This window comes from Pogona vitticeps, chromosome 12 (assembly GCF_051106095.1).
Source record: "Pogona vitticeps strain Pit_001003342236 chromosome 12, PviZW2.1, whole genome shotgun sequence".
Classification (NCBI taxonomy): domain Eukaryota; kingdom Metazoa; phylum Chordata; class Lepidosauria; order Squamata; family Agamidae; genus Pogona; species Pogona vitticeps.
Genome location: NC_135794.1, coordinates 10,127,501 through 10,141,047, shown reverse-complemented (window position 1 = coordinate 10,141,047; position 13,547 = coordinate 10,127,501). Strand labels below are relative to the sequence as shown.

Genomic DNA, 13,547 nt, shown 5'->3' with positions numbered 1-13,547 from the left:
AGGGGCGCCCCTTCTCAGGCTTGGTCCTCGCCGCCGCCGCCGTCCGGGCTGCCTGGCTCAACCTCCCCTCCCAGGCGCGCCCCTTTCTGACGATCCGCGCTTCCGCCCCCGCGCCGAGGAAACGAAACTCCGCTTCAGCCCCGGGGAGTCCTGCTTGCGGGTGAGCGGTTCAGGCCCGAAAGGCAGGAAAGGGGACCCGCTGCCTTCCCCACGCCGGAGCAGGAGGAAGAGGAAGAGGGGCCAGAAGGAGCCCCCCCCGAGGCGCCCGTCGTCCCCCTTCGCAAGCCGTCGAGCCCCGTCTTTTTCCTGGGATCGCCTTTTCCCCCCACGCGCGTCCCTTCCTCGTGGTGAGAGAACAGGGCCGGCAGTGAGTGAGTGAGTGAGCGAGAGGGACCTGCGCCCATTCCCACGTTGGAGAGGCTTTCCCGACGCGTGTCGAGATTGGGCCGCGGGGGGGGAGGGGGGTTTGCCTTATCCCTAGCCTTCCAGAAGATGCTTTGATGGACTTTTGGGGGTGGGGGGGGTGTTTGCACGTGTGCAGGGCCGGTGCAAGGCCTTTTTGAGCTCTAGGCAAGACTACTTGTGCTCCCCCCCCCAAAAAAAGAACCCTTTTCAGAAACAGACAAATTATAGGAAAAACAGAAAGTACAAAAGTTGAAATTGTGACAAATTTATTTTTAAAAAACTGAGAGAACCAATAATGGAAAAGGTTTCAGTTTTCTTTCTCAAATACAAAACAGTTTTGGCACTCGAATCCTTTTGAATAATCCTATGAACTGTAATGTCTCTTAAACGTTTCTGTTTTTGCCACATCTGAATCTCGTTTTGCCTGCCTTTTCTTTTGGAAATTTTGTCACTGACTCCTTTGGGTCAGTGGCTGATGTGCCAAACCAGGCAGTCTACTTTGTAGCATTGTTGAGCATAAATATGTTTTTATAAACTTGAGATTTGAGAAACTGTGTTCACCGTTAGCCAGTGACACTGGAAGTGTGAGAAGGATCCTTAGACCCACAGAAACGTTAGGCACACTATCCAGGAGTTTTTGTTGCACTGTGAAGAGAAGTCCTCCTTGTGGTGGCATAGACTTTGGACGGTTTCGAGCTATTGCTATAAGTTCACAGCACAGATCTTCAGCATCAATATCTTTGTTTCCATTGTGCATCAAGGATTTTTCCAAATTCTTGCAGGCCTTAAGTACATCTTCAGTACATTTTTTGTTGATCTTGTATATGTCATATACTGTACATCTGCTTTGGATCTTGTGGATGCCTCCTCTCGTGCTTCATACTCAAACTGATTTTTTCTCCTTTTTCTAACTTGTTCTATCACAAAGTTTGGTAGTATTTCTAGCTCCTTTGCAATCTCATGAAAACCCGCATCATACCTACAGTCCACAAGGTAATTTCTTAGTCACATGCAATTGACTTGTAGTTGAATTTAAATCATTTTCCTTATTTTGTATCAGCTTCCTTGTAAAATTAATTTCAAAAAGACTGTTGCATTATGTAACAAGGCGCACCAAAAATTTGAATTTAGAAATTGCATCAGCAAGGGCCTTAGCTTCAATCCGAGAAGTCTTTCCAGATAAATTCTTTAGGGTTGTGTCATCAAAGATCTCAGGGGTTTTAAAGCACCAATCCAACTCTCCCATTTCGTTTGACTCAGTGGCTTAGCAGTTATGCCTGATACATGGCTAGTCAGAATTTACCAACGCTGAGTCAATGCAGAGAAATAATTATAGATCTGTTGAATCAGGCTGAAGAAACTTGTTGATTCCAGACAACATTTAGCAGCATCATTGACTACCAAGTAGATGCCGCTAAATGTGCATTGCAGGGCACAAAAAAGGCACGTGGATTTATGTCTAGGACCCTCTTTTGTACCCCAGTTTCTTTGCTTTTCATGTTACTCCCATTATCGTAACCATGACCACGCAGATCCTCAGTTGGTAATCCCATTTGCTCAAGCTGTCCAAGAAGAGTTTTTGTCATAAAGGCACTTGTAGTGTCCTTTAGTGGAACAAATCCCAAGAAATGTTCTTTTATCATAACCTCAGGTTTGGACATCTCAGTATCTGATGGTTTGATCACATTGACAAAACGTACAGTCATTATCATTTGTTCAGTATGACTAACATCAGGTGTGCAGTCTAGAATAACTGAGTAGTATTTGGCTGACTTTATATCTTCTAAAATGTTGTGCTTTATAGCTCCCACTAGAAGCTGTATAAGTTCATTTTAGATATCTTTTCCTAAGTAGTGAATCATTGTTTCTTCATTTTTAACTCTGTGCAAACGTTCATTCATGATAGGGTCAAAAAGGGCTAAATGTTCTACAAACTTCAAAAAATTTCCATTGTTAGCACTATACAACTTTTCAGTAGTACCATGGAATGCCAAGTTTTTCATGCCAAGAAGTTTGACCAAAGCAATCAAGTATTTGAAGATTTGTTGCCAATATTGTTCTTCTTGCCTGATTTTCTGCTGGTTAATATCATCAACTCTTTTTTTCCTTTATCTAAGCTGAGCACAACATTATCTTCTTTTGCAGTCATTGTAGTACTCTCACTTTCCTTGAAATCTTCTTTTTCTTCTGTATGTTTTACTGAAAGGTTTACAAATAGTGAAAGTTCATTCTTAGAGTTTATATCACTTGTAGAAGGAGCACCGTGTACAGCTTCCTCAGTGGTAGTTTCAACAAGGGTATCGTCATGTTCTTGTTCTTTGACTGCTTCCTGTGTGCAAAAGTATTTCTGGAAGAACCCCTCTTGCTTTGCTTGCTCCTTGGTTTGCAGAACTGAGCTCCAGATGGTCGTTTTTTTATCAGCCATAGCTCTCCCTAGGATGAAGACAATATTTTTGTATGTTTAAGATCAGTCTAGGGATAAGCCGGAATTGGAGTTAGCAATATCCATTTAGTCCAAGCCACGCAAGACCAGGAGAAGGCTTGGTTTAGGGTGGAGCACTCGATTTCTGAGTAATGTACAGATTTCAGAGTAGCAGCCCACGTGGATGATATTCTGTAAGTGAGTACAAGCACATTTTCCAGGAAATTCAGAGCAGTGCCCATGGCCATGACTCCAAAGAAGACTGCTTAAAAACTCTAACTTAAAAAACACATTTAGAACAAATTATTATTAAAAATCACATAATTAAATTTATGGGAAATGACTACCAGGTCGCCATGGTAGGAACTGTCCTCATAAGAAAATAAAAGAAGCCATGTTGGATCAGGCCCATGACCCATCTAGTCCAACACTTTCTGTCACACAGTGGCCACACAGTGGCATAGAACATGATTATACAGTTGTGCCCCGCTTTACGATTACCCTGTATTACGATGAATCCGCTTCACGATGACATTTTTGTGATCGCAAAACGATGGTCTAAATTGGGGAATTTCGCTTTGCGATGATCAGTTCCCTGCTTCGGGAACCGATTCTTCACATTATGACGATCTTTACAGCTGATCATCAGGTTTTCAAAATGGCCACTGGGTGCTTAAAATGGCTCCCCGCTGAGCTTAGGGACGGATTCCTCGCTTTGCAGGCATCAAAAATGGCTGCCCCTATGGAAGATCTTTGCTGGATGGTGAGTTTTTAGCCAATTGGAACGCATTGAACGGTTTTCATTGCGTTTCAATGGGCTTTTTATTTTCGCTTTACGACGTTTTCACTTAACAGTAATTCTCCTGGAACGGATTATCGCCGTTAAGCGAGGCACCACTGTACCCTCTTATAAACGTATATAGACACATCCTATACCCAGCAAAATGCAACAACTTCAGCAAGCAGGCAAACAAAGCAATTTCAGTAAGGGAGGCCGTACTATCCCCCGGTGTTCCATTTCCCAGATACAATGTAATCATAATGTAAGTAACTGAAAAGTAAAAATTGAGTAAAAGAAGACAGAAACTCACGTTTCCCCAAATGTCAACATCCAAGCGAGTATGTTCAGCTCAGTAGAGGCCTTGCAGTTGCAGTGTAAGAGTTGACACATTGAAAGTGAAACCGTAACTTGCACTCGGGCAGGGTGTGTGTGTGTGTTAGTCTGACACATAGAATTTGGGATTTTTAAAGAAGAGGCATGAGCAAGAGATTAGTAAATCTTCCAGGTCAGAGGTCGCAAGTTAGAATTTCTGCTCACAAGCTTAGAGGGAACATGGGTGGAGCCCCTCCCAAACTAGAAGTCTGTCTCCAGTTATAACTGGGGGATGTAGCTAAGTGAGAGAAGGAAGCTGCAGGATCTTCACCAAAATGTTCTCCACCGCTGCTGGCTGTCTATTAGCCCTGTTTGATGACTTATAACCCCGGGAAGTAGATCACAGTGGCTGGTGTCAATGGGACATTTGTAAGAAATATGGGTTGAAACAGGGGTCACCCCAGTGGGGGGGACTCAAGGGTACGCAGTACTGGCAACTCTGAAAGTGCTTATTTACAGTGGTGCCTTGCATAGCGATCGCTCCGTATAGCAATGAAATCGCTCTGTGATGGACTTTTTGCCATCGCAAAAGCGATCGCTTTGCAATGGTCCCTATGGGCTATTTTCGCTTTGCGATGATCGCAGGGAAGCGATCGTTGCAAAGCCTCCATTTTTGGCCAGCTGATTGGTAGTTTCAGAATGGCCGATGGGTAAACAAAATGGCCACCCCACTGTGTTTTTGCAAGGATTCCTCGCTTTAGAGGCACCAAAAATGGCGGCGCTCTGGAGGATCTTCGCTTAAAGGTGAGTTTTAAGCCCATAGGAACGCATTAATCATGTTTTAATGCGTTTCTATGGGCTTTTTTATTTCGCTTAGCGATGTTATTGCTTAGCAGCAATTTTTTCTGCACGGATTAACATCGCTAAGTGAGGCACCACTGTATTTATTTTTACTTACTCAGTGGTTTTTTTGCTTACTTCCCTTGATGCCAGGGTGATATATGCAAATAAGTTATGCTAATGAGAGTACCGGCAGCCCTTTTTCTATGAAATGACCCCTGGGTTGCAGTATATAGAAAAAAAATCGCAAGACTTCATAAATAATTATATTCCATAGCACTGTTGTGGTATTCTTTTTAAAATATAAATTATCAGTTACATTTTCCCCCCAAGAAATTAGTCTGTATTAAACTGTGTCTCTCTCAGGCCACTTCTGTCCTCCTCTGAGGTCATTTTTGCACCCCTCTCAGGTCTGCAGTCTAGGCAGTCGGCTAGTTCGCCTAGTGGTCGCTCCAGCCCTGCGTGTGAGCCTTTGAGTTGTTGGGGTTTCACAGGTGTCTAAGCTTCGTTCTCATGACTAGGAAGCCCATGAGGCTGCCTTGCAACTGGAGCCTGGAAATCTCCTTCCTTTATGCCCATTTTTGCCTGCATAACTTCTCCTCCCTTCTTGGCCAATGCCACAAAAGCGGAATAAGAGCTAGTGTGTATTTGGGGACCTTGCAGAGCAGGAACAACGTGAATGCAGGGGCAAGAATTGCTGCCTCTCTCTCTGATTCCCGAGGGCTTCTTGGAGTAGCTGTCTTGCCTCTGTTAGATACAAGATAACGGGCTAGGAGGAGGTTGTTAGAGACTAATGTGATGTACAGTGGTGCCTCGCTTAATGGCGATTACAGGAAAATTGCTGTTAAGCAAAAACATCATAAAGCGAAAATAAAAAGCCCATTGAAACACATTGAAAACCTTTCAATGCATTCCAATGGGCTTAAAACTCACCATCCAGCGAAGATCCTCCATACGGCAGCCATTTTCGCTGCCTGGATAGCGAGGAATCCATCCCTTAACACAGCAGGGAGCCATTTTATTTACCTGGTGGCCATTTTGAAACTGCCGATCAGCTGTTGAAAAATTGTTTTGCGAAGAATCAGTTCCCGAAGCAGGGAACCGATCATTGCAAAGTGAAATTCCCCCATTCAGACCATCATTTTGCGATCGCAATTGTGAATGCAAAATGATCGTCGTAAAGCAGATTCGTCATAATGCGGGGCAATCGTAAAGCGAGGCACTACTGTAGAGGGTAAAGTAATGGGATTCAAAAGACATGGATGTGAGTGTTTGCTTGGCCCTGAAAACTAACTGTGGGGTGACCACTCCTTAAAGATCTCACATACCTTGAAAACTTGACTCAGCTGATTGTAAGTTGTGGACAGCTTGAAGACCTGTAACATAGTACAGATCCTTGATCTTATATTGTTCTTTTCTTATGTTCCTTTAACTTCATCTTCCCTAAACTGGGGATGATGGGGATTGTAGTCCAGCTTGTCTGGAGAGTGCCAGCCACCCTGGGGAAGCCTGCATCAATCTATGTAATCTATTGTTTCTTGTATGTGGGTAGGGTTAAAACTGGCATCAGAAAGAGTTAAGGCATATATGTGGCGCTTGCTCTTAATTGTGCTTCAAACAACTGATGAGGCACCCACTTCTTGTAATGTGTGCTGTTTGGTTTTGGGTTCAGTGCTTCTACCATTGAGGTCTGTTGATAGTAATTAACCAGTTGAGGTAGTACATTAGATGTTGATCGGGTGGGTTGTCGGGCATAAAAAGCTATGTGTTTTTTATTTTCAAAGTCTGTAAGCAGCTGTGTAGTTTCTGCTACTGTTTCCCAGAGAGCTGATCTTCAAGAAGACCCCTTTATGCCTTAAAAACGAAACGAAACATCTTACCTTTTGCTGCAGAGTCCTAGTCAGCTTGAAGGTGCAGTCTCATGCATGTCTACCCAGATGTTAAAGCCCCACTCATTTGAGTAGAATTTACTCCTGCTTGAGCAGGCATACAATTGCAGCCATTCTAATTGTGTGTGTGTGTGTGTGTTTTTTTTTTTAAAGACTCTGGCTAAAGGGGACTTGATCCCTCCCCACCCATGACAAGGTTAGCCTAAGCTACTCCACATGACAAAATAATCAGAGAAAACGAACTAAATGCCTGTGTATTTGACTCCCTCCCCTAAAAATTGCACCAAAACCAATTTGAGCTTTAGAAAGATGAAGTAGGAAAAAGTAGGAAAAACCCGAGGTAGCCTACCAGTCAGTCTTGACACCCCTCAGCCTTCAGACAGTCCCAAGGTCCCTGTGCATACGCAGTGTTACAATTTAGGTGAAAACGGTCTATTAGTTTTTAATAGAAATGAAACTGCTCTGTCTTGCATCCTTGCTTAGGTGCCACCTGCAGGAAGCCTCTGAAGTGAAGCATAATTTTGCTTCAGGTCAGACTTCTGAGATTTAAACTGTAAGACTTTCTTTCTTCCTGGAAGGCCCTCCCCATTGTTGTGACGCTCTCCTGAGTGAATACCCACTGACTGCATGCAGGCTGTGTCAATATTTTCACAAGGAACGGAGCCTCTAGAATAGGGATGTTGCCAGACTTATATGGCCACACAGAGGCTGGCTTTGCGCCCTGGCTGGTAGTTTTGTGCCTCTTGACCTCCCTCTCCCACATTAGACTGTTCCAGTTGTGTAGCCGGGACAAAATGATGAAAGGTTAAACTCCCGAAAGCTCCTCCATAGAAGAAAAAGAAGGCAGAAAAAAGGACAGCCTGATGACTCATAGAGAAGTAAAACGTCATGTGATGTGGAGCATAATTACCTGGGGTCGGCGAGAGAGAAGCAAAAGTATAATAAAGAAAGTGGAAAGCCCAGATCGGAAGAACGGGAGAGGCGGAGCTTGGATAACGAAGGGGAAGGAGAAGAAAGAGGAGAGAAAAACACTCCGTAGGTCGCCTGATTATTGACTGAGAAGTTGAAAGAGAAACATTCCGTTTGCTGATAAGAAGTGCTTAAGCTCAAGAAACTCAAAGGAATGTAATTAATTACTTTAAGTACTGCAGCCAAAAACTGTGCTTCACCACCCGACCTGGGGTTCAATCCCTGTTGTCCAGCTCAAGGTTCAATCAGCCTTCCATCCTTCCAAGGTCAGTAAAATGAGTACTCGGCGGGGGGGGGGGCAATGTGTCATCAGCATCATTAACTTGTAAACCGCCCAGAGAGTTCTTGAAGTGCTATGGGGTGGTATATATAAGCAGCAGGCTTTGCTTGCTTGTTTTCCCCTTTTCTTTTTTGCTTTAAAACCTTCTTACTGGGGAAGAAAAAGAAAAGTCTCAGACTAAAGCACTGACCAGATGTTTAGATGACTTGCCTGTAATACTAACGGATTGCTGCTTGTTCTCTGATTTTTTTAAAAAAAGAAGATATAAATAAATAAATAGAAACCCAAACTGAATCAGAAACGAAACTTAAGTTTTTCTTACCTGCCTAGTAAAGCCGTGCAGGACTGTTAAATTGCTCTTGAGCGCTACCTATTGGGAATTTGTGTAATTATATCCAGACTCATTGCAATTGCTTTTTTTTTCTGCTTAAAATACTGCTAGAGACACCTTTAAAAATAAATGGGACTGTGTACAAGCTTGGGTAAAAGAAGATGTTAATGTGACAAGGAAGATCAAGAGAAAAGGAAAGCAGAGTTGCTGTGAAAAATATAAGAGAATGCACAGTGGTTTGGAGAAGAGAAGACTCTAAATCAGTTTCAGCATCCAGACCGGGATCCAAAAATAAACCTTCTGACCATAATTTTAAGAGGCTCTCTGAGGTTACAACAGAAAAAATATGGCATAAAAATTGCAAAAAAACAAAAGAAGGAGGACCCAGGATGCTATTTGACGTCATATCACAAGTCAATGAGGGTGTTAAAGCAACGGATCAAAGAATACAAGGAAATGGACACAATGCAAGAAGGTTATTAAAAAAATACAAGAGGATTATAAAAATGCAAGAGAATTATAAAAAAATTAAAAAATTAAGGGATAATCTGTAGTCTCATATACAAAACATGAATTAACGAGTGAAAGTTTTGGTGAAAAGAAACTCTCCCAAGCTCTTGGATCAAGAAAGAGACATTGTTGACCTAAAGACTCAGATGATAACGCAACAGGATTCGTCATGAAGGTCAAACGTAAGAATTAAAGGCTTAGCAGAAGGGGCTGAACAGGAAAAGGAGTTATCGAAAATAATACTAGATTGATTTTATAAAACAACTCCTGAGCTGAACTGGACAGTGTTTGATATTGAACGTGCCCATCGTGCATCAAGAAAAGTCAGAGGTCAACCACGTCACCTGTTGGTGAACTTTGCCAGCTACAGGAAAAAAAGAAGAACTTAAGAAAGTGTTGAGAGAAAAAAAATAAAATATCTTAAATTTCAAAATGATGACATTATGGTTTTCAATGACTGTTGCCATGAAACAATGGCATATAGAAGAAAAATGAGTTATCACAGCCATTTTAATTGTAAAGGATATTAAATACATATGGGGTCATCCAGTCCACATAAAAAATTATCACAATGAGAAATACTATAGTGTCACATCGGAGAGATCGGCTTTAGAATTTTTTGTGAATGCTGGACTTATAACTAAAGAAGAATGGGGAGAACAAATTTCCAAACTGGATAGCCAAGAGCAAGAGCAAGAGGTAGAGGAAGAAGATGAGTCAGCAAAGGAAGAACAGGTGGTCAGAATGAAAACACAAAGTGGAGGCAAAGCAAAACAGAAGGCAAAATAAAAAAACGCAATCAAATGAGGAGGTCTGGGAAAGGATAAAAAATGTACAGTGGTGCCTCACTTTACGATTGCCCCGCATTACGATGATCTTTTTGCGATCGCTTCGGGAACCAATCCTCCTTCGGGAACCAATTCTTCGCAAAACGATGATTTTCCTCCAGCTGATCGGCAGTTTCAAAATGGCTGCCAGGTAAATAAAATGGCTCCCTGCTGTTTTCTGGGACGCTGCACAGGCACCGAAAATGGCCGCCCTATGCAGGATCTTCACTGGACGTTGAGTTTCCAGCCCATTGGAACACATTGAAGGGGTTTCATTGCATTTCAATGGGCTTTTTATTTTCGCATCACGATGTTTTCGTTCTACAGCGATTTTGCTGGAACGAATTAACGTAATGCAAGGCACCACTGTATATTGGGGTAAACCCAGAAGAAAGGGAGAAATAGGTGATTAAAGGGAAGGTCTGGGAAATATTAGAACAAGGATTAATAAGGGGAAAACCAGAAGAAGGAGTAGAGACAAGGGGGGAAGCAAAGAAAATAAGTGAGTACACAGATGGGGTTTAGAGCGTAAAAGGAGGAACCAACAAAGGAAAAAAAAACATTAAGGGAAATTCCAGTAGTAGCATAGAAACTCTGGGAATGTAGATATATCGTATTCTGTTAAGGCTTTTCGTTAAATATAGTTTAGAGTTTTCAAAGAAAAAGGAATAGGCTTTCAAATAATAGAGAGATGACAGAGCTAAGGGAGGGGGCTGAGCCAACATTCCAGACCACGCTGCCCCCCCACAAGGCCAAGAGCTCAATTGAATAAAATTCATATGAAGGGGGGGGTCAAAGACTAGTGAATGTAGGTGGGGGTGGATAAGTGAGGGTTTAATCTTTTCTATTTCTTTCTGTCTGTTGTTTACTGTACTTGCTGTTCTTTTTTTATAAGTGTAGCTATGTTAGATGTATTAATGCTAAAACTTAGGGTGTGAACAGGAAACGTGGGACTAGAAAGAAGTATAATGAGCAATGGTTCGGAGTCATATTCCATCATCTCTCCCCCAGAGTTTTGATACCCACCAGTTTAAATATAGAGCAAAGGGATCAACGGAGGATGCTGTAGCTACAGTCCTTCCTACTGCATTGTCACATGTGGAGCAGCAGGGGAACTATGTATGGCTGCTTTTTGTGGACTTCAGCTCAGCATTTAATACCATCCGAGGCTGGTGGTTAAACTAAGGGACTCTTGGGACTTCCATATTCTACTCATACGTGGATAGACAAGTTTTTTGTCTGAACGCAGTCAGAGGGTTAGAGTAGGTCAATATACATCTGCGGTTCTCAGCCTTAGTATTAGTTGACCACAAGGCTGTGTGCTGAGTCCCCTGCTCTATACCCTTTATACATATGATTGTGTTTCTACTTACAACAGCAATACCATTGTTAAGTTTGCAAATGATACCACAGTAGTGGGGCTCATCTCAGAGGAGAATGAGAGTCTGCTTATAGGGGTGAGGTGGAATGATTGGTAAAATGGTGTAGCGAGAATAACTTGCTTCTAAATACTTCAAAATTATTTATTTATTTATTTTATTTATTTATTGGACTTATATACCGCCCCATAGCACTACAAGCACTCTCCGGACGGTTTACAATTTTAATTATACAGGCTACACATTGCCCCCCCCAGCAAGCTGGGTACTCATTTTACCGACCTCGGAAGGATGGAAGGCTGAGTCAACCTTGAGTCGGCTACCTGGGATTTGAACCCCAGGTCGTGAGCACAGTTTTAGCTGCAATACAGCATTTTAACCACTGCGCCACGAGGCTCTTAAGCTAAGGAGCTTGTAATAGATTATAGAAAGAAGGGGATAGATATTCCACCATTATCCCTTAGTGGAGATTCAGTAGAAAGGGTGAGGGTTTTTCGTTTCTTGGGTGTCCATATTGAGCAGAACATGTCTTGGAGCGTAAATACCTCAGAGGTACTGAAAAGGGCTCAACAGAGATTGTACTTTCTAAGGATGGTTAGGAATAATAACATCACTCAGAGACTGTTGGTGTCCTTTTATCGATGCTCAATAGAAAGTGTATTGTCATACTGCATGTGCATGTGGTACGCGGGTTGTACAGTGGCCCAGAGAAAATAGCTTCAGAGGGTGATTAATATAGCACAGAAGATTGTTGGGTGTCCTCTCGCCACCTTGGAGGAACTGTACAGGCCCCATGATCTTAAAAAAGCACAAAATATTATAAAGGGCACCTCCCACCCTGGACATGCTTTGCTTGAACTACTGCCACCAGGAAGACGATATAGATCCATTAAAACAAGGACAAATAGATTTAAAAACAATTTTTATCCAAGGGTGATGACTTTGCTAAATTCAGTTAAGATTTAATCTGACTTATTGTAGGGTTGCATGTGAATGTATTTTGTTGTCATTGTATTATGTTGGAATTTGTAAGGAGTTTAAATGGAGTTTTAGCTGAATGAGTGATGCACTGTCTGCACTCTGGTGATTTCGTTGCGCATGCAATGTTAATACATTTTATTCTTTTCTAACATCAGGTATCATTTCTTAGAAAGTGAAACTTTCAGCCAAGACGGTGATTGAGAAGCTGCTCAGGGAAAGAAGAAAGGCTGGTAGGAGAAGATGTCAGAGGAAGGCACGGCAGGACCCAGTGTCCCGGCCCCAGAGAACCTGGTAAGTCTCTGATCTTGCGCCAGGATGGCTCCCAGAGAATCAGAGCAGGTTTTGCAAGAAAGGTGATCAAGTGGGAGATTCAGGTCAGGAGATTTGATAGACCAAGAAGGATCCTGAAGAAAGCCACTTCCTGGTCTGCTCCAGTTTTCCATCTGGACAGGGGAAAGAATAAGAGTAAAAAATACTGTGCCATAAAGAAGGGGATGGAGAGAAAGGCCACCAAGACAAGGAGATGGGGGCCATTGAGCTGAAGAGGGCAAAGGTTCTGTTAGAGCCTCTGGAAAAAACCCAGACCTGTCGCCATCACGGACGCAGCCACAGGGCATAAGGTTTTCCCCTCCCTGGATCTAAAAAATGTTTTGGAAAACTCTCATTCAGCTTCTTTTTCTTTTTTTAAAAGCATAAACTTTCACTTCCTTTTGGGGAGGGGACGCTACATGCTTCTCCTCCTTTTTCTTGGCGATAGATGGCTTGCACCCATGATTTCCGGCAGGGGGAAAGGGAGAGAGGGAGATGGTGCTGCTTGCCCCAGGTGCCAAAATGGCTAGTTGCAGCTCTGATGGGATTGTTTTGGGGAGGTTGTGAGCCCAGGGGAATAGCGGCATAAGAGAAACTTTGAAGGTCCAAAGTCATTGCTGGTGTCAGAAGAGGTCACGAAAGGTTGTGTCAGTAGGGGATGACACATCTCACCTATAGGAGCAGGTAAAGATTGGGAGATAGAGAATTTTTAATCATTGTCGGGAAACCTCCACATCCCATCGAGACTACTTGTGAGTGGGTTCAACTTTGGGCACTACTTTCTTTCTCTTCATCCCCCCCAAGAAAGGGTGACATTTTTTCTGCTGGCTTAAACTGTTTATTAACTTCCAGCTGAGAGTTGTGAATAACTACTTCCGTAGAACCAACGGGCCCTTCTAACAAATGTCCATAGTCCCAACTGCCTTTAAACTCAGGCGTGAAGAACGGTTTCACCAACAAGAGTTCACCCCAAATCACTCTCGATTGGTTGGTTTCCAGAGGGGTTTGGCTCAAACTGGGGCAGATGGTACCACAGCACGGATGCCAAGCGTATTCCCCTTCAGGAGGAGTCACTGGTGGGGGTTTTGTCCCATCTTCCAGCGACCTCCCTCCTTCGGGTAGACATCAATGGTCCATTCTGCGAGTTCAGCCTCCTCTCATTGGACTGAGATTCCTTTCTATTCTCTCTTGTAAATATCTGCACCTTTGCACGATCAAGTAGATGTGCTTTCTTGCATGGTCTTCTCCTCCTCCTCTGTCTCCTCTAAGGGTAATTTCATCTTCACTTTCTCTTTCGTCAAGGGATCCTCCG

At 43.0% G+C, this 13,547-nt stretch overlaps 1 protein-coding gene and 1 long non-coding RNA gene across 16 annotated transcripts in view; one reads left to right on the top strand and one right to left on the bottom strand.

The window, feature by feature from the left end:
- The window catches only part of PML (PML nuclear body scaffold), a 33,116-nt gene that overhangs the window by 7,553 nt on the left and 12,016 nt on the right, over window positions 1-13,547 (top strand). For 6 of the 15 annotated variants that reach the window (XM_078381104.1, XM_078381098.1, XM_078381101.1 and 3 more), the window contains exons 1-2: window positions 212-347; window positions 12,096-12,217. In XM_078381104.1, coding sequence (XP_078237230.1) covers window positions 12,167-12,217 — 51 coding nt within the window. In that variant the 5' untranslated portion in view covers window positions 212-347; window positions 12,096-12,166. Of the gene's footprint in view, window positions 1-25; window positions 161-211; window positions 376-6,824; window positions 6,846-6,892; window positions 7,885-12,081; window positions 12,218-13,547 lie in introns of those variants that run through there. The other 9 variants (XM_078381099.1, XM_078381096.1, XM_078381097.1 and 6 more) reach the window with 6 other exon arrangements.
- LOC144584626 (uncharacterized) lies at window positions 655-7,026 on the bottom strand. The gene is made up of 2 exons (XR_013538995.1): window positions 6,641-7,026; window positions 655-2,838 (listed from the first exon to the last, which is right to left on the bottom strand). It is a non-coding gene; the product is annotated as an uncharacterized LOC144584626 (long non-coding RNA).